General features: G+C 37.2%; 1 protein-coding gene and 1 long non-coding RNA gene across 2 annotated transcripts; one reads left to right on the forward strand and one right to left on the reverse strand.

Annotated features, from left to right (window-relative positions):
* Positions 1-1665: 1665 nt before the first annotated feature.
* Positions 1666-16161, reverse strand: LOC145989388 (LYR motif-containing protein 2). The gene is made up of 4 exons (XM_083124730.1): positions 15856-16161; positions 12522-12662; positions 2798-2893; positions 1666-2217 (listed from the first exon to the last, which is right to left on the reverse strand). Exons 1-3 carry the CDS (start codon positions 15895-15897, stop codon positions 2816-2818), a joined length of 261 nt encoding a protein of 86 aa, XP_082980856.1. The 5' UTR covers positions 15898-16161; the 3' UTR covers positions 1666-2217; positions 2798-2815.
* A 2265-nt stretch (positions 16162-18426) lies between these two features.
* Positions 18427-21650, forward strand: LOC145989389 (uncharacterized). Its single transcript, XR_014441833.1, has 2 exons — positions 18427-18610; positions 21522-21650. It is a non-coding gene; the product is annotated as an uncharacterized LOC145989389 (long non-coding RNA).
* The last annotated feature ends 389 nt before the right edge of the window (positions 21651-22039 follow it).

Here is a 22039-nt window from a genome sequence, read left to right on the forward strand (position 1 = left end):
ATGACATAACCTTAACCCTCTGTTAGGCACAGGATGACCAGTGCCACCTATCTATGTTCATTGTGAGATTGCAAAAGTGCTTTTGTGTAGCTGAACATTCATTCTTTGTCTTGTTCGAACCTCAACTGCACTTGTAAGCGATGTAATATTTAAAAGTTAATGTCAGTCATGTGCTTGGGTGAACAGTTGTCAACCACGTTTCTAAATATGTAACAAGAAAAATGTCAAACCCAGAGCTTAGAACAAAGGCAAAGAAAGAATGTTCAGCACACATGCACAGTATAGTTCACAACATATTTCATAATTTAATACAGACGGAGAGTTGGGTGACAGGTGCCATCCAAGTGCCTAAGTATATTGAAGAAAATTGCACATGAATGCAGGGTTAAGCCTGTTTTACCATAAAGTATATCAAAGGTAAAATCTCTGCACCATATTTCTCCCTATTTACAGCATTAAAGCCAGTTTTTGATGCTTACGCACCATTTGGCATTTAATGTGTACCATTTAAGTGCCACAGTGCCATTACCTTTCGCTGTCCCAGTTGTAAAACCATGAGGACAGCTGGCACAGGACAGTGCAGTATGATTTTTATGTGTTTGTCAAAAAGTTGTTGTTTTAGGTCTGCTTTGTGCACAGATAGGCTAATAGGAACTGGGCCTACAGTTGAAAGTGGGATCTGAACCACTGTGCCACAGGAGAGGCCATCAAAAATATGGATTTTCAGACAAGAACTGGAATTGTTTGTTGTAGATAGTTGAAATTTGTTTTATTTTGGGAGGAAATGTCGGAGCTTTCACAAGAAAGAAAGCTGACATCCCTCCCATGTGATGCATCCAAACAAGTTCAGTGGCCCCTGAAATAAACTAAAGCAAATAGAAAAAAATATTAGATGTACCACTGCTATGTACCTTCAATAGTGCAAAGTCTACTTGAAAATCTTCCAGTAGTTTTTCATTTAAAAAAAAAAAAATAGATCTAAACATATTAAGCAATACAAAATAACAGTGTTACCACCTATTCCCATACATTGAACTAGTAGCAATGAGGCAATGTAAGTTTAATACTTGAACATAGGTACCACAAAAGTCCACTGTTTGAGAAAAGATTACTTTTGCATGCAATACATTCATTTTGGCAAGTTCCTGTGGTCGTCACAATAAACCGAAAAAGGAATTCAGAATTTCACTCCATAAGAGCCTGATTCTCCCTCTGCAGTAAATAATTGATTATGGTAGATTGCTGGAATGTGAAAACAATGTATATAAAGGCCCTTACCTGCTGGAAGGCAAAAGTAGTGTATTCAGGAATAGCATTTCTAGGAATTTTTAGAACCACATGACAGGGAATAAAATTCATACAATCATAATTTATTTTGTGAAGTTGTGACTTGTCGCCAGTCACACAAATGATCTTTTCAGTATTATCTTTCCCTATTTTTTTCAAAATAAATTATTGACATTACTTTATACTGAACATGTAATATTTAAATCAAACAGCTAAACAATACAGAATTTCATGTTGTAAAAATGTTTGAAAAATTAATCTTAAAATTCTACATAGTTCAGTCCCACAGCCACATGATCTCCTTCTTTCTATGAAATAGTTTTGCCAAGATTGTTGCAGGTAAGTACCATTAAAAGAAAATAATGAATATAATATGATGAATTTATTACAGCTATTTATATACAATATATGCAATAAAGTGCACTTCACATGTTATCACATATGTCTATCTAGAAAAACACCAACTTAATTTCACAAAATAAGTTTCATTGTTCCTATTGCACAATAGCATGTATCACATGTCTATTTTTCTATTACATGTACACCCAATGGCAAAAGAAACAGTAGGCGAATTGTCCATCACTATTTTCATTTGGTCTGTTTCACTCAATGTGATGATAATGAATTGAAATAAAAACGTCCATAAGCAGAGGGCAACACCTGCTTCAAATCAACAGAATTTCTTTCCTTAAAACAACACAGGATATAGAATAAAAAAGCAACGAAAATAGGGATGGACAATTTGCCTACAATTTATATTTGTTGTTGACTGTACAAGGCCACTTCATCAATAGTTCATATTCACATAAATTGTATGTTCAATACCACACGCGGAAATAAAGAGATAAAGGTGGTAGTTCTGGTGTTTCATTTGCATATCAATTTACTGCTTGGAATTGTACATGGCATACCTAAGTATCCACATTAAAACTGCAAAAGAAATACAGGGAATTATATTCATATAACTATGTTGTTCTGATAATCACTTTATTCTCATGGTTCACTACAAATCCATGAGCCCAGGTTTGAATCCGAGTTTGTTTCTTTATCTATTTGCCATTTCACCAACTATTGATCCTATAATTTCTTGTGGACAATTGCACATGTAAAATATCAGAAATTTCAAATATGTCAAACTGTTATATCATTTTTGCATGCAATTGTTGTAGATTATGATGAAAAATTATCAGAAACCAAGGAAACAGTGGACTGCTCTGGTAAAAATAATAATAATATCATGAAGAGAAATATAACATTGGCATATTCATCTCAAATTTCAAAATATCTATTAGCAAATCTTACCAGATAAGGCGTAACTGTCAAATTTGCAACACTTTTGCTTTTCAAACTGGTTACTGTAACCATTGACAATAAATTTCATCATATATTTTAGTCTCTTGTAAACTCTTTGACTTGTTTTTGTTTTACTTATGTCAGACATTAACAAATATTGTTTGTACGTTCACACAAAATTGTAGATTAAAACCACACGTTTTCATGTTTTACTCACCTATCTAATCAAATATTCTTATTTGCTTAATTCCACAGACTGTTTTAGTTCTTTCAAAGACCGCTGTCCATGTATAATCAATGATTTAATGGTAAGCTGCAATAGAAAATGTGTCCATAATTACTAGAATTTGAATAATTAACATCAACTAGCCATGCATTTAGGGTGACTGTCTTGGTTTGTCTAGGACTGTATCAGTTTTGCCCATGTCCGGGGATGACTAAAGTTGCAGTTTCTTTCAAAGTGATTCAAATTACTGGTAGTGTAGATTTTCATTTTTTTTGGTCAGGTAAATGTCAACATTTAAATAATTTATGTGTAATATTGTTTTGCATTAAATGAATTTGAACACTATTGTGAGACATTTAAGAAGTTTTGTCAAATAATAGAAAATATTTATGCCCCTTGTAATATGTATATATACACTCATGGACAAAATTAAAAGAATGAACACAGAATGGCGACGTGTGCAAAAAGTAGCCGATGGAATGCAACAACATTCGGCATGAATACACATAACAACAACCTACACCACCATATGACAATGCAGGTACGCCGGCATGGGCGTCGACAATGAGCATCACACCATAAGTGTCCAAATGTAGAGGTCGTAGAACTCACCAGATATGGCATTAGTAGGGCATGTGGTTACCCCTCACAGCCACACAGGTCGCACAACGATATCCCATGCTGGTCACGAGACCGTTGAGGATACCCTGTGGCAGTAGCATCCACTCCTGCACCAAGGCGTTCCTTAGCTCCTGGATGGTTTGGGGAGATGGTTGATGACGTGCAATGGCCCTGCCAAGAACATCCCAGGCATGCTCTATCGGGTTCAGAACCTGGCTGGCCAAACCATACGCCGGATATCATCGGTTTCCAGATATTCATCCACCACATGAGCCCTATGTGGATGGGCATTGTCATCCATGAAGATGAATTGTGGACCAACAACATCCCGGAAAAGGTGCACATAGGGCTCCAGGATCTCCACCCTATACCTGTGACCACTCAGGGTGAGTCCCATCAAACACATGGAGCGGGTGTGCGGACATCCAACATGATACTGGCCCACACCATAACACCACAGCCGCCATAGCAGTCCCTTTCAACGATGTTTGAGGGCTGGTATCAGGTACCACGTTCTCTCCATATGAAGATGCGTCGGGAATCACTGTCCAAACTGAACCTGAACTCATCACTGAACATAACATGGCCCCACTGGTCTTTGGTCCAGGGCTGATGTTCCCGGCACCACTCAAGGTGGGGCTCTCTTGTGGGTTGGCATGATCGGGACACACACGGCTAGTTCTCTGGCATACAGTCCCCTCTCATGAAGCCTTCGAGACACTGTTCATAAAGAAACAACGATTCAGGTGGTCACAGAGAGGTCACGGGAGAGCTGTGTAGCTGTGGCTTTTCTGTTGCGCCTCGCTGTCAGTGCCACATAACGATCCTCGTTGGCTGTTGTGGCCCGTGGACACCCTTGCCCAGGCCTTCTGGTTATGGATCCCGACTCCTGGAACTGCCCCCATAAATTACAGATGACGCTGGGGGTCACATTGAGCTCTCGGGACACATGCACGTGAGCCTGGCCTGCCTGCAATCTGCCCACTATTCTCCATCGCAATCCGTCATCTAGGCATACGTAGGTACCCATTGAACCACACTGCGTATCAATTCACCAAGACTGTATCAACACACGATACGTACACGCTGAACTGTTCAGATGCAATACGTGGTGGGTCGGCCTGCGGCGCTATTTATGCCTACAGCGACCACACCACCACCATTACCATCCCATTCGCCTACGTATGCACATCCGTCAATCGGTGTTCTTATTGGGGCACAATCTTTGCACGTTTGGGTAGGTGATTCACCCAGAAAACGACATTATGTGTTCATTCTCTTAATTTTGCCCATGTGTATATTAGTTTGAATATTTTTTCCAAGAGTTCAAGAAAATGACAGTTTTCCAATAAGTAAAAAAAAAAATATAGTTTACATTTTTTAATTCCATCTTTTTCTTTTCTCTTAACCCTTTTAGGACCAACTTTTTGTTTCAGTGGAAAAAAAACTTTTTCGTTGGCTTAGTTCTATCATTTACCATCAAAATAAATAATTATTCTCCATTTTACGTCATATTGCTTATATTGGCACCTGTCGCATTTATTCCATTATTGGAACAGCAGTCCTGAGAGGGTTGCTCATGAGTTTTTGGAAGAAAATTTGCAAATAAGACATAAATATTGTTATATAATTGTTAATAATTATGAAACAAGATACTTTGTTATTGTTCCTTTATAAAAAATGTTTTTTACATTAGTCACATACATTTGAGTATGTGAAGACTGGGCAAAACCACAAATCATTTACTGTGTAGATCTACTTCACATGTATTGCATTTCATCGTATTTTACTTGAACCATCGCACCTGCTTTGTTTTTAGCATCCATGTATATGTTACAGAATTTAGGACTAGTTAACATCAGTGGATTTACTTATTCTCTGTCTCAGGAATCTCTGGGACGAGCGAGTGGGAGCACATCTCTGTGCAAGTCGTGAATCGAGAGGGTTTCCGTCAATGAACAAGTGAGAGGTACAGTAGAAGAGGTGAGACAAGAAACTCTCCCACCGATGTGCTGGATCGGAAACGCGGCAAGTGCATGCGCGAACTTCCCCTATCGTGCACACAGGCAGGGTTGCCGAACGTCTTAATGTTGTGTGAGCACCGAGAAACAATGCGATCGACTTGCCTGTCTTCATTTAAAGTGTGTGTTTGTTTTGTGTGCAGTGTACTTGCTAGCATGGAAGCTTGCAGTTCAGAGAAAGCAAGTAAACTCGGTGGACGGAAAGTAATCCACAGCCAAGGGCGAGAAATTGTATATAATGTATTTGTATTTATGAAAGACGAGGTGGGAGTTCGTATGTCCGAAAACCAGTTGCAAAGGAGGGTGGCTCGCGCATGTGGTGTTTCATTCAGCAGGTGTGAGAAGAATTGTACTAATAGAAAGTAAAGCATGCACTACGTTGAAGAAACACTTTCATACGCCCCATATAACACGATCTCGCCGAAAAATCAAAAGTCATATAGACGAGTTCGATAAGTGTGTCGTTAGGCGTGTTGTGCACGAATTTCACCTTACGGACGGGGAAGGTATCCGAAGGGTTTTGAAACAAAGAATAGAGTTCCAAGGCAGTGTCTGGTGTGTGCGCAAGATAATACGTGACCTAGAGTTTAAGTGGGAAAAGCAGAAAATAATACACAATTGCTTATAGAAAAGGACGAAATAAGAAGTTTACGTTCAACGTACCTCAACGCCATAAAAATCTTTCGTCGACAAGGACGACCCATTGTTTACGTTGACGGACTTATTTTCACAGCTCGACAACAAAGAAAGAAGCTTGGGGGTGGATGGAACCGCGGCTGCCGTCAAAGCACCGGTGTCTAAAGGGCAACGTGTAATTGTTGTACATGCTGGAGGTTAATGTTCAAATCTGGAAAATCTTTTGGCGATTAATACCATGATATGAATGCCAATTTTTTTATTATTATTATTTGATATATTTTATTTTACTTCGCGTTTTGTGCCTCTTGGCTAATTTGCGAAGATGGGGATGAGTGATGAAATTGATGAATGGACATTTACAAACAACCATGACCGAGCGGGATTCGAACCCGGGACCCTTGGCGTCGCAGCGCGATGTGCTAACCACTCAGCCACAGGGTCCGGGAGAAGTGTATCACAAATTTGACACGAAACAGTGTTGTTGTTGTTGACAACGCCTCATGCCATAACGTACAAATAAATCCTGCGACTTCTTCCTCCTCCCGCAAAGACATTATGATTCATTCAGTGGCTCGTTCAAAACAACACCCCCTTTGACGCACACCAGAATTGTATTCCTTGGTGAAAATTAACAAACCCAGTTTGAAGATGTTCAAAATTGATTCCATCTTAGCAGAACGCGGTCATTCAGTTGTATGTTTACCACCATACCACTCAGATCGTCTTGCTTAGTTTTCTTGTGTTCTCGTTCTGCGTAGACATTTGACCCGTATGCACTGCCAACCCTGCTTCTGTGCGTCCTTCCCCTACGTATGGCTTGGGCGTGAGGCCGCGAGGAGTTTCTTGTCTTACCTATTCTACTGTAATGTGATTGTGTGGAAGGAGAAAGCCATCTGCAGTTACAATCCTTTGCAGCGGCATTTACTGCTTTGCTCCGCCCACTTGCTTTCTCCCCTTCCCTACCATTATGGACAGCTTTCCTCCAGAGATTTCCGGAATAGAGTATCAACATTTGATCCACCACTCGACTTTACAGATCGCCTCAATGTTTGAATCTGTGGATGTCACTGTTACAATATTGTTTTGTAATGTTGGTTAGTGTGATTTCCGACTTGATATCACTTTCTTGACGAGTCGATCCTCTTGGTCTTTTACCTGTAATCTTTGGAACTGACAATGGAGCATCTTTGAATCGATTAGAAGAATGGTTCTTGAACCTGTGTGCCCTCTAAACTGAAATGCATCAAGCAAATGATGATGATGATGAGTTGTCTGCCGGAAGGCAGGTCTTTTACCCGGAAAGTCGCTAGGTAAGGTGAACCCATGGTGGTTTGCCATCATCAAGCAAATGTAGCAATGTAAAGTCACTATGAAAAAAATGAATTTGTGCTTTTCATTTTGCAACTGCCTATCGCACAACACGCGAACAATCTTGCATTCTGACATCACAGGTGAATACTTTCATATCAATCAACATATTTTTCTTGAGAATAAATATTCATGTGTGTACAGTTGTAAACATTAATTTGGGTAACATTCTAATTGGAAAACTCATAATCAAATTTGAATTGATATGCCACTTACATAGGCACGTTATTCTCAAACACTATAGTAAAAATAAGTAACGGTAACACTTTCGTATAGCGGAAACGGATTTCTTACTTTTTACATAAGAAAGTACTTATGCAAATCATTTTCTTTAGCATTGTTGAAGTTCGGGAATGTAGTTTTGATCCATTTTAATGCGAAATCATGTGTTTATCTGCGAAAATATATCTCAGACACATTATTGCTGCTGCCGCCATTGCTTTCTGCACGTGAGCACAATGTTCTGTGTGTTACATGACGTAACTCCCAGTAAGTGTTTCAAACCTCGCCGTGTTTTCATTATAACATGACGTGTTTAGTATTTTTAATTTTTTAAAATTTTTTAAACTATGTTTGCCTAACCTAACCTGGTTTGTGGGGCTAACGTGAATGGTTTGTGAGGCTAACGTCAATGGTTTGCGAGGTATTAGCATAATTTCAAAGCCGGGCACGAAAGCAGGTATTTTTCGGTGAACAAGGTTGCAACACTGCATAAATCGACAAAACACTCGCACAACGCGTGATGAACCAGTACGCTATCGCCATAATGTGTGTTACAGAATCGAAATAACGAATAACAGTAAGTACTCGTAAATGTAAGAAAGACATTATTTTAGTTAAAAAATTCATTATTACACCTAAAGAAATGTTCTACAATGCAGAATAGTATGATAGCAATGTAAAAAAGTGTGAAATAAATTATTTATAGGTGTTTCACATATACGAAAGTAGTACCAAAGTAACACTGCTATCAAAATTATCAATGACTGGAATCATGACAATAAATAACAATCTATTTTCCAGTAAGTACAACTATAATACTAGGGGCTTTTTTTTTGCATATCTATGTGGTGGTTTTAAGTTCTTTTATACAGAGTAGAGCAAAAGTAAAGAGTAGCATAGCGAGCTACTTTATGGTAAATATAGATGTAACTAGCAAAGCTACATTTTAGAAGACTAGCTATAGCGAAGCTACTTTTAAAATGTAGCGTTCTGATCACTGACAATAATTCAGTTTACTAATTGACTTCATTAAGTTTACATAGTGCTATGTCTGTTAACCTTTTACACGCCGAATTGTCTTTGGATTTGAAATTAATGAGTTTATCAGTATTTTTTGTCTGTTTGGTATACATAAAAGACAATTATTCAAAAGAATTGTTATTTATTATTTTCTCTACATGTAAACTGTAGTGTTCCCAATTGGGAACATTGGCGTTTCGTGTGAAGTATTATTACAGAGTTTTCTAATTATAATTCAACTGGACCAGCATATTTTCCGTTTATATATTAGCATAGTAGATGTACAGAAATATTACCTATAAGCTTACAGAGAGTGAGACAACATTACAACCTTCAAAATACAAAATACTAATACAAATAATAATAGGATAACATAATTGTATAAAAATGAGAAAACATCATTGTGCAATTTTACTCAAGGGGAAAAGGATTTGTTTTATTGAAAATGTAGCAATACCAAATTTTAAATATATGTAGTTTACACATTTGAAAATGAAAAACAAAATACAGTTACACATTTGAAAATGAAAAACAAAATACAGACACACACAGAATGTCCTAAACTGGTGATAAGCCATGGAAAGCTGGGAAGCAGTGTAAATGCATATTTCTTGCACACTCGCGACATTGTAGGCCGCGAGTATTTTTTTGGCAAAATGCACACCTTCCTTGTCCTGCTTCAATCACAAAATGACCATCAGTTTTCCTCATAGCCCCTGGGATTTCAAATCGTGGTCCTGGCCTCGATGATGTTCGTGGATTTTTGCGAATGAGGACGGTAGCTACTTCTCTTCGAAATTCCAAGTGATTCTTTGAATTCTTCCCATGAAGTTCTTGGTGAATTTTCCAGGCTGCAACAACTGCCACATTCAAAGCATTGGAAAATAAATTCCACCACGATTTTTTCCCTCGCAGTTGAGGTCTGTAGCCTGACAGCATACGGTCGAAGACATCGACACACCCATTCCTTTATTGTACTTTCGTAGTAAGTGAGGTTGAGGGACATCAATCCTCTTCTGTGATTGTCGAGAGTACCACTTTGCTGTTCCTAATGACAAGTGTGTCTGGTAGTTGGATGCCAAGGTGACTACACATGTAAATATCACCAACATCGAAAGTCAAACTCTCCTCTTTTCTTTTTCTTCATTTCATTTGTGGGAACCAAGGGACATTTACCAGTCCTTCCTTCTCATACTGTACCTATTGCTTTGAACCCCTTTATTTTCAGCTCTTTCAGCAATGTGTATGAGGTAAAGATATTATCAAAGAAAACTTCAACTTGCAGAGGATTAGTGACAACATTCAATAAGGCTGTCACCACTCTAGTCCCAAGTGGAGAGTTAGATTCATCTTCTTCCATTCCTTGATAGATTTTCATAACATAAGGATATCCATCACTTGAACTAAGAGTCCAGATTTTGAATCCGAAATGAATCGGTTTTCCCGTTATGAACATCTTGCAAGAATGATGCCCATAATAGGGAACCATTGATTCGTCGATGCTGAGTTGTTTATGAAAAATTCCATAGTGCTGAAGATTGTTGTTTGGCTCAACATAAAATGGTGAAATTTTTCAAAGTTTATCCCCTTGTTTCAATTGAGTATTGTCCATAACGTGGAAATATTTCTTTATGTCCCGAAACTTCTGCCGAGACATCGCAGTGGGGACAATTGGTACAGTCACGTCTTCTGCTGATGACAAGTACATATCTTCTCTTGGAACATTGTGATAACCGCTGATTAGAAGCAAACCAAAGAACTGAGCTATGTCATGTTTGGTGAACGACACAATTTTGGCCTTTTGAGCCGTATATAGGCACGTAATTGAAGGTAGATGCTCGAGGTATGTCTCTGGTAAAATTTTATGAAACAACTCAATAGGTTCCAGTGGTAGTAATTCTGGGTGTTTGTCGGATGAGCACTGAAATGAATCATCGCAATGGAGCGAATTGTTTTCTATAACCGTAGACTTCTTCCACGAAGGATGTCCTACCTGTTTACTTGATGCCCCTTTAGCCTTTCTTGATGTGGTTGGCTGAAGAGTAGATTGTTCCACGTTAGTTGAGACAACCAATTTACAACACACATCTGAAGGAACCACTTCTTCCAAAATGTTGTCATCAATTTTTTTCCTCATCGGTAATATCTGCAGTTTCTTCTGGAGGCAACTGACAAATATCCACTACATCTCCAATGTCTTCAGTATCGTCATCCAAAATTTCATTCAAATACTGAAAATCTGCTTCCAATGTTAGGAAACAATTCAATGCCATGTTGATCATACAAATGTTGTTGAAAGACTGAATTTTATAACAACGAGACGGCATGAATCAACAGAAGCACTGCACAAAACACGCCGGGATCTTTGTTATACAAACAATGTAAAAACAATTATTTCAAATGTACTTGTAGCCAACAACAAGCATGATTTTTTTCCATTGTTGACCAAGTTACAAAACAATCTTGCCTCACATCTGTGAGAAGGGAAAATTTCTCTTCAGTTTTTTGTGCGAGTTATTTGTTGTCTGTAACCATTGTCCATACAAAACGCCAATGTTCCCATTTGGGAACATGATAATAAAGTTAGGTCCAGACTAATAAAAATAAATGAAAAACCCATTCTAATGCATTTCAGGTAATACTAGCATTATGTTCTGCCAGATTATGTACAAAGAAGAAAAAGTAATTAATTTGGGTGTAAATAAAAGATATATAATTTTATGAATGCAATTTTAACCATTTTGGTGTAATTTCATAGTATACTATCCAGACGATAATAATGAAAATATTAATTAAATGTTGTTAATAGTAAATATACACCCTAAATTAATAGATCAAACAAGATAACTATGTAAAATTTTGTTTCAGTATAGTTGAAATTGAAAATTAGTTGATGTTCCCAATTGGGAACATTGGCAGGTAAAGGGTTAAGTACAGTTTTATTGCATTCAGTGTCTTACATGTATCAGTAATTTGATGTGTGTGGGGAGTCTGTTATAACACCTGCTACATGAGATGCTTTGAAAGAGGAAGTCTATGTGCTTGCATATGAAAGTTTTCTTTTTGATGTGTGTTGTGCTGATAGACCATCGAGTTTATTTTCATTCTACTGTGTGTTAGTACATATCAATTACTTTACAAATATATAAAGAATATATAGTGATAATTTTAATTTCTCTGAATGATTCTCTACACGAGCCTTGACACCATCAAACGTTCGTCACCCTACAGGTAATCAAATCAATAATTTTGTGATGCTTATACATCAACTTTACCAAATAATAGTAATAGAAGAATATTGGGTATCAGTTCGTTATATCGGAGACACTTTAAAATCGGATATTTTGTTTCGTATGGTTCGTACTTACCAATTGTGTATTGCAGAACATATTTAAGGTTTTCACATGATTAGAAACATTTTTTACACTAAAATAAGCCATTTCTCGAAGTGTTACGGAACGAACGTCATGGTGCGAGCCCCACAAACCATTCACGCATAGCCCCAAAAACCATTTTGGATTGCATAACCATCCACGAATAGCCCCCAAAAACCATTCCCGGATAGCCCGACGGACCATTCACAGAAGGTTAGGTCAGGCAAACATAGTTAAGAAACGGCATGGTTATGTTTTCGCTTGAATTGAAGCAACGGGAATTGATTTGGGGTAAAATAGATTGAAAGATGAAAGAAAATACCTCGAAGAACTTCGACAATGCTACAGAAACTGATTTCCGTAAGTAGTTTCTCTTGTAAATTTGAAGAAAAGTGTCTCCGATATAATGAACTGTTACCAAATATTGTACACAGAGTGCAAATTACCCACCTCATCTGATTGATTTTTATTGTTTTTGAAATCATTTCGTACCCATTCTAACATTTCTTTCCTACTAGTTTCATCAGGTACTTTCTTGATTGTTCGCAAGTAGTCTCTATATAACTGAAGAACTTGTTGATGGAGCAAAAACTGTAAATAATAATAATCATATTTTATGTAAAAATATATAAACGTTACATAAATACAAGTACATCAAAGATTGATGAGAGACTTTCATGAAACTTACAGTGAGTGTAAAAAGTGTTTGGACACTGCAGTAGTTACGTTAATAATGGATTATCTTGGCATTCTGGATGATGGTAGGTGAGCGGGATAAAAGTGTAATGGTTCTACCTCAAATTCTTTCTTTCTTGGCCCAACAACGAAATAAAAATATCAAAACATAAACAATCCATGAACAATTATAACAAAAATATCACAAATTATGGGCACCGAAAGTCTTAGTAAAAAACATTAAAAAGATCCTCTGTGAAACACGATCAATAAACCTGGACTGCCATACACGTACCACTGACCCCTTCAACCTCTGGGCTCGCAGCTGTCAGTTAGCAAGTTTAAGTACCGGCAGTAGCTCTGCCTCATTGAACACGATAGTGCAACATGGGTCCCAGAAGGAGAGTTTTCACGGTTTTTTAACGTCGGCAAGTTATGCGGCTTCACAATCAGTGCAAATCATTAAGGGACATATCACGCTTGTCCGGAATTCCTAAATCAACAGTGCACGTAATCATAGATCGCTTTGGCGAAAGAAAAACAGTAGAAAATAAGCCGAGGAGTGGACAACCAAGAGTGCTTTCTGTGAAAGACGAACGGTTTATTTTGCGAACTATCAAAAAATACTCCAAAACTAGTGCTCCAACGTTGGCTGCAAGCCTTCAAGATCGAGGTAAGCAAGTTTCCTCTATACAGTTCGTAATGTATGGCGACGATATGCCTACCATGGACGAGTGGCAAGGAAGAAATTTTGGGTTAGTGCAATAAACAGAAAGAAGCGCCTCGAATTTGCCCTGTATCACCGCAATTACGATGCAGACTTCTAGAACAAGGTCATTTTTTCGGATGAAAGCAAATTCAACTTATTTGGGTCGGATGGTAGGCATATGGTATGGCAACAAAGAAATACAGAGTTGAAGCCGCGAAACTTAATCCCAACTGTCAAACACGGTGGCGGTTCACTCTTAGTATAGGGTTGTATGAGTGCTGCTGGGGTCGGCAAGTTGCATTTCATAGAGGGGACGATGGATCAGTACATGTACATTGATATATTGAAGAATAATTTGAGTGCTAATGCATCTCAAATAAACTTTGGTAATGATTACTTGCTTCAACAGGCCCCGATCCTAAGCATACCGCCCTTAATACAAAATTGTGGCTGTTATATAACACACCAAAACAACTTCACCCCCCCCCCCTCCTCTCCTCAATCCCCAGATCTGAACCCCATAGAAAATTTATGGAGTGCATTAGAGAAACGTAAGAAAAAGGAACATATCCAACAAATCCGACCTAAAATTAGTATTGCACAAAGAATGGAATGCCATTTCAGTAATTATGCGATATAGCCCGAACACCTCTCACTCATTTATTTCGTTAATTTTGGCATTGATACTTTCCCATTCTACATTGCGGAAGATTCCTTGATGTGAAGTTATGCCTTTTTCCATAAAATAGTGTCAAGTTTTCATATTACGAATCATTATTTGTCTTCCTTGTTCTGCTTGGGTAACAGACAATATGGTGTGCACTCGTCATAGATCATCGCGCGTCGTGCTTGTGTTTTGTCGATTTGGAGTGGGTATGCAGTGTTTCAATCTTCTTAACCGAAAAATACCTACTTTCGTGTTCATTATGTCATCACAAACCATTAACGGATAGCCCCAAAAAACCATTCACAATAGCCCCAAAAATTATTCACGATAGCCCCAAACACCATTCACGATAGCCCCACGGACCATTTCCGGCAAGGTTAGGTTAGGTTAGGTAAGCATAGTTAAAAAAAAATTATCGTAAAAAAAAAAGGCACGTTTGGAAACACTGACGAGACCGCATCACTTTCGACGCTCGCAGGTACATAATGGAAACAAGGGCATAATGTTGTCGCTTTACAGAAAATGCAAGTTCCCTACATAAAAAGTTGTTATTTCTTGTTCTGTAGCATTCTATGACGACTTTTTCACTTTCCGCGAAAGAAAATATCTCGAAGAACTTCGACAATGCTACAGAAACTGCCTTCTTTTTACGAAAATTTCTATTTTTAACTATGTTCGCCGCGCTTTCCTTTTTCGATGAATTTAGGGGTGAAGTGAGTGCTAATGGAACCTAACCTAACCTTGTGTGAATGGTTTGTGGGGCTAACGTGAATGCTTTGTGGGGCTACCCATGGATGGATTTTGAGGCTAACGTCAATGGTTTGTGGGGCTACCCGTGGATGGTTTTTGGGGCTAACGTGCATGGTTTGTGCAGGTAAACCTGAAAAAAAAAATCGAAATAGTATGTAATTTTCAGTCATGAAGGTTTGAAACACTGCTTGCGCACCGAAAATCGACAAAACACAAGCTGGCGCATCATGACGCACGATGATCCATTAAGAGTGCACACCATATTGTCTATTACAGAAGCGGAACAAGTAAGAAAAATAATCAATCGTAATATGAAAAGTTGACAGTATTTTATGGAAAAAGGCATAACTTCACCTTAAAGAATGTTCCGCAAGGCAAAATAGCTAAGTACCAGTGGTAAAATTAAGGAAATAAATGAGTGAAAGGTGTCCGGGCGTTATCGCACATTTACCCAGATCTGGTAAAATCTGTACCAGACAGGCTCCAGGCAGTGATTCGTGCCATAGAAAATCCAACAAAATATTAAATGCTTGTGTTTTTTGCAGAAAATAATATGGAGAAGAATGGCAAGTGTCCAACGCCTTTTTGTGTTCAAAATATGTGATATTTTCGTTATTATTGTTTATAGATGGTTTAATTTTTATATTTTGTATTTTCCTCTTGTATCAGATAAGCAAGTATATGAGGTAGAATAATGTGGTTTTCATTCCACTCGCCTACATGTACCCACAACCCTGAGCGGATCCCAACCACTTTTTTACACTCACTGTAGGTGTAGTACTTAAGCCGCCTGTCTTGATCGTTACATCTGACAAGCAAAAACAGGACTTTGATAGGTTGCTGCAGTCGAAATTTGTTAATCTGAATAAAAAGTAAATAATGTACGTGAAAACTTATATTCATTCTCAGAATTTACCCTTGCACTTTATCGGTATATTAATTTTCCTATATTACGTCAGAGTTTCTTCTCTTACAATTCTTACCTGTTTCAAACTCGGAGCATTACGAGGTATTTTACTAGCCATATTCTCGATTTTTATCTATGCAATAATTTTAAAGCTCATTTGAAATTAATTCTTTGTCCAATCATAATGTATACGAAAATAAATACTACGGGATGGCCTGATAATTATATTGCATTTCGTAAAAGTGATAAATGTTATCCTCTGGTGATTGGTATGATTTCTTTTTCCGTTTAGGATAATAATATACTAGACAGGAGTGCATCCACATCTGGTTTATTGATAAACTATTATTAAATTACGTAGCATAACCCGAGCACAGAAATCGTCGAATACGAAAAGAAAAGAGGAATGTGAGCATAAACCTAAGAGTATACCAGATAATGTACAATTAACGAATATTTCAGTATTCAGTTAATTTGACCATTCCAACGAGCTAGAATACACATATTAAGAAGTGGATCTGACCTCCCCGACGGAAAAAAAAAAACAACAGATGTTAGCGGAGATGAAAAACTGCCCATTAAAATATTGGTAGTGTCTGCTGCCACGTTCTTTTTCTGCTGGAACCTCAAAAAACATGCGCGTGGCAGCAGACTCGGTCTTTGTCTTATCGTGATTTCATCATGCTATGTATGTAATTACGTCTGTAACACATACTGTGAAGTTGTAGCGATTACTTTCACAAAAATGTGTTAAGAGTACAAATTCTAAAATCTTCTCAAAAAATCTGGACATACACAAGTACAGCTCTCGTATGCATAACCAGGGTTGGCAAAATTTTTTTTTTTTTTAAAAAAAAAAAAAAAGAACTAACTAACTAACTCTCTAGCCTTCTTAAACCCGAAGGTTCATGGCTGCAGCAACACAGGCCTTCCATCTTTCCCTATCTTGAGCAAGATCTATATACTCTTTTCCATCCCTACCGATTTCCTTTAGGTCCATCTCAACGTTGTCCCTCCATCTTCGTCTTGGCCTTCCTACAGGCCTTCATAAACTTTTGTCTTCTCGTTTAATATCTAAGAAACTAAAAGTTAAAATATACAAAACAGTAATTTTGCCTGTAGTATTATATGGGTGTGAAACTTGGTCCCTTACATTGAAAGAGGAACATAAATTGAGAGTATTTGAAAATAAGATCCTTAGGAAAATATTTGGACCTAAAAGGGATGAGGAGACAGGTGAATGGAGGAGGTTACATAATTTAGAACTACATAATTTGTACTCATGTCCAGATATTATTAGAATAATTAAATCAAGAAGACTTAGGTGGGCAGGCCATGTGGCACGAATGGGAGAGGAAAGAGGAGTTTACAGGATTCTTGTTGGGAAACCAGATGGTAAAAAAAAGAACAAAAACTGTTTTTTTAAAACATGTTTTTTTGTTTTAAACATAGTTTTAAACATGAGTTAAAAAAATGTTTTAAACAAAAGAAAGTCAACCTTTCCACAGTAAATTATAGTTAAAATCGTTAAAGAAAAAATACTCATTGTTATGAGTACAGTGGCGGCAAGGACAGTTTATTTCCCTTTGGAGATAAGGTTTACCATACTGCAGGGTAGGGGTGTGCGGGACAGAATTTTTTTGGTCGGGACGGTAAATTCTTCAAATCCCGACATTCGGGACGGGGAAAATTCTCAACTTTCCGACAAAGTCGGGAAATTTTCGGGACGGAAAATGTTCGAAATTTCCCAAAGCTCTTGAAATCTCAAATTCTACACTTAATTTCCATCTTAAGTGCTTGTTTTTGCACTTCTGGAACAAAAAGTAACAATTTCCGATAAGTTACAAACATTTACAATGCAGAAAACGTCAAGAATTGACGACTTTTTAAAATGACCATTCGGTATTCTGCTCGGGATCCCGTAAAGTCGGGAAGTCATTTCGCGAAATCGGGATAGGGGCGGGAATTTTTTTTCCCGATCCCGGTTCCCGACTTTTCGGGATCCCGCACACCCCTAAAAAGAACATATATTCTTCTAACCCGTTGGTTGAGATTTGTTTACACATAATCCTTATCGCACTCTTCTCAAGCAACTTTCTATTTCTTTTTTGGCAGTGTCTGCTGCCACGTTCTTTTTTTGCAGCAACCTCAAAAAAGATGCGCGTGGCAGTAGACTCGGTCTTTGTTTTATCGTGATTTCATCATGCTATGTATGCAATTACGTCTGTAACACATACTGCGAAGTTGTAGCGATTACTTTCACAAAAATGTTTTAAGATTAGGTCCCTCAGCATTCTTCTAATAATAAACCTAAATGCTCTCGTAGTTAGGTTAAGTTCTGTAAGCATTAAAATAATATCGCTAAATGCTTTCTAAAGAATAAGGTTCTAAATTACCTGTACATTCATTCCCACTAATCATAAACTTGCATTTCTCTCGTCTTAATCTGTTCTTAAGATTTGTAACATCCTCTTAGCAGACGAATTACGTGGCAGCAGCAAATTTGACGCTTATTCTTGCTGCTGACACGTGCGTGGCAGCAGACTCGGCCTTCTTTTTTTTGATGAAGCCCACCCTTACCATATCCCATATCGGCTGTTCGTCAAATGTCAAATCTAATGTCGAATCGTACGATTGCTTACGATGATACGATCAGATTCAGTATGTCTGGATACGATTTCAATGTGTTTCAGCAAGTGTGTTGGGAAATGGAACGGTTCAATCAAAAGGGGCAGGAAAAAAATGGTAAAATGAAAGTGTTCAAAGACGAAAAAAGCTATCTAGGTCTCGAAGAAGCAGAGATAGACACACTTGTGAAGCAATATGTCACTGTAAGTATCATAGTATATTTTAATTGGCAATTATGTAATAATTGGTTGATCTAATAAGAACCAGACAGTAACGTTTAGATATAGTGAAAACAGGGTAACAGTTAGATATAGTGAAAACACAAGTGTCTTGGGAAATGGAACGGTTCAATCAAAAGGGGCAGGAAAAAAATGGTAAAATGAAAGTGTTCAAAGACGAAAAAACCTCTTTTTATTACCGAATTATTTACATTTGTACTTACCTTATATGCATAGTGGAACATTTTCTACTTGGGACTATGTTTTTTTCACTGAAAAGAGCGTAATTTTTCACATTACAAGTATTTATTGGTCGTTGCTATATGGCGGGCAAATGTTGACTCACGTTGGCTATCGTCAGATGATATGCAGTGTTTCCAAACTTATTCCCAGCTTCCAAAAGTCCACAGGAACTCAATTCCGTTAGTAATTTCCTGTCATTTCTTCTGTAAATTTGAAGAAATACTAATTATCGTAGAATTTTAGAAATCATTGTCACGCAAAATTTGAACCATCCTTAAAGTAATGAACACTGTTTGGATTCTGAAAAAAAGGTTATTTATGTTGTTGCGATTTAATCATGCTACGAAAGCAATTCTTACATGTTTCGATTTTGAAAAAAAGTTATTTGTTATAAAAACAACTTCTGCAACGTTCTATATCTTAGTGACAACCAGATCCATCGACATTGAGGAAAATGCTGCAGGGCATCGGCGTGCTCAAGGCTGCCAGGATACCAGAAAGTTCTCCCCGAAATATCATGTTCTCGCCACAATTACAAGATGGAGCGAATTGTCATTTACGTGGTACATACTTGATACCTTGTGTAACAATATTCAGTAAAAAAAAAAATGGTACTAGTTAACTATCCTTCGGACAGATTTCTTCATTTCTACAGAAGAAACTACTTATCGTAATAAGTTCCTGTAGTATTGTCTAACATCTGGAAGGTGTTTTGTGTGATGTGGGTATGTTTCATAGTGGAAATTAATGTTGTTCGTTGAAAATTAATTCTCCACGAACCATTGGCACGTGGATAGGTTAGTTCTGTTAGGTTAGGAAACATAGTTAAAATTTGGTGTTAGTATCAGGATCTAGAAATTGGAAATAATTGCGAACCATTGGCACGTGGTTAGGTTAGTTCGTCTCAGGCAAGCGAAAAAGCCTATCAGAAAGACGTACTGGTAATGTGAAAAATTGCAATTAATTTCATCAGAACAACGTTGATACACCTTCAGGAATGTTCCGCGAAGCAGATACGTAAGTACGAATGTCAAAAGTTGACGAAACAAAAAAATTAGAGGTGTCCGAAGGATAGTAAATTTTTACCAATACTTGATACCTTGTACAACAATATTCAGTGAAACAAATTGAGCTGACATTCTTTTCCTATTTTTGCTCACCCCATCGACAACCTATCATGAAATTTCAACGATTTTCCTTTGAAAATTACGTCATTTTCTTGCCTCCACTATGACCGAATAGGAAGACGGAGCGAACTGTCATTTACATGACAGATTTAAAAACAACAACTGAGAATTAAGAATTGTATTTAGAATTTTCTACCTGCACTGTTGCTAAATTTCGTCAGCATCTGACCACAAGTGTTTCATGCATAGAATTTCAGAAAGAGGTTTTGGAAAACAAAAAAAGACAGGTACTTTTTCTTGTTCTCAAGACGATAAAAATTCGAAGACACATTCTAAAAAAGTTTGGTTACCATAACTTTGAATTAAATAAGCTACATTTTGATGTACCTCATAATTCATTTTTTATAATTTTATGTCGTATGGTTAATTTTTAATTGTAGTACAAACTCGAGTATCCATAATTTTTAATACGATATTATGTAATTTCGCCCCTTGGGAAGGTAGTTCCTCGACGAGTGCAGCAAGGATAAATCACTATGTATTGGAATCTATTACTTACTTCATTGTGTAAAAAAAATGTTCTTTATCTTTTTAGTAAACAGAATTGGTGTTTTTTATAAGTGGGCAGACCAAATACGATCTCATCAGTGTTCTGCAGAACTATTCCGTGAACAGGAAGAGTGTGCTGGTGATGATAGGAACTAATGACTTCCTCAAGGTTGCTGCAGTTCTGTCTTTTTCTTGTTTCTTCTTTTCTTTATTAACAACCATAAAATAAGTCTCTCGCTGATGATTGCAACCTACCTACCTCTACCTCTCTCTCTCTCTCTCTCTCTCTCTCTCTCTCTCTCTCTCTCTCTCTCTCTCTCTCTCTCTCTCTCTCTCACACACACACACACACACATACACACATATACATATATATACATACATAAACATATATATTTCATTGACAAGATGTAATGTCACCGAAGTCTGTGAGGATTTTAATGAAACGTAGCCATAACAACATAAGAATTAATACAGACCAGCAATACCAATGAAATCTGTGTCTGGAAATAAGTCACTTTTTTGAGGAATTCTACCTATAAGTATCTACTTTTATTAGTGAAACATCCACGATCTGTCATTTCTAAATACAACACGAAAGAATTCAATATTTTGAATTGATTGCTGTAATTACATGTTCATAGAAATCTTGATTTGCGGTTTTGGTAATGAAGAAGGAAAAGTACATTAATAATACTTTCGTGCAACAAGATTAAGTAAGTGAACGAACGTTCTTGCTTAGTACGAGAAAATGCTTAAGGTATATGCATATATAGAGAGTGTAAAATTAAAGTAAATGATATATCATGTACCAGAAACATAAGAAAATAACATTTGACTTACACATTTATTATATTAATGATCATTATGTAAATTGTTTGCAAAACAATTCCCATCACAAAGTGACTAGGAGTGTAACTTACGGTTATTTACTTATATTTATTGTTATAAATAGTATGCCTACTTCTTCATTTCAGGGTGTGCCCACATGTCTGCCAAAATGTAGAGATTTTGGAAGGGAGAGAACTTGATGTTGGTGCCTCCCTCAGTGGCATTTCTAATGAGGAACCAACAGCAATACAAAAAATATAAACACTATGCACAGCACATAAGAAACCTTCCTCGCTGTAAGTATTTATTTTCCCGCATTTTTCTTTTCGATTATGCTGTTCGGCAAACTCAAACGGTGGGGTTGGTTTTCAATCAAGGCGATTTATTTTATCATCATTTCTTGTTTTTACCCGTTTATCGACGTACTCAAGATTGTATCCGTGAAAACAAAAAAGGCATATATTGATCCATAGTCTTGCATCCCACACAAAAAGCACTCATTCAGTCTGAAATGATCATGTTCATCCAACCAATATACAATAATTAACATAATTACTATGACTGAAATTAAATTAAGCATGTGTGAAATATACATTTTTGGTTGGCCATTCATTTTTCAATGGGGGGGGAGGAGTTCTTTTTTAGTTCCTTTGATAGTCCAAAA

Source organism: Lepisma saccharinum, chromosome 6 (genome assembly GCF_977018435.1).
Source record: "Lepisma saccharinum chromosome 6, izLepSacc3.1, whole genome shotgun sequence".
Lineage (NCBI taxonomy): Eukaryota > Metazoa > Arthropoda > Insecta > Zygentoma > Lepismatidae > Lepisma > Lepisma saccharinum.

Excerpts from the sequence above, each read along its gene's own strand:
- LOC145989388 (XM_083124730.1), bottom strand. The coding sequence starts at position 15,897 with ATGGCTAGTAAAATACCTCGTAATGCTCCGAGTTTGAAACAG. Across the intron at positions 12,663-15,855 it reads ATGCTCCGAGTTTGAAACAG|TTTTTGCTCCATCAACAAGT; the intron begins GTAAGAATTGTA and ends TATTATTTACAG. Across the intron at positions 2,894-12,521 it reads ATAAAAATCAATCAGATGAG|CTTACCATTAAATCATTGAT; the intron begins GTGGGTAATTTG and ends TTTCTATTGCAG.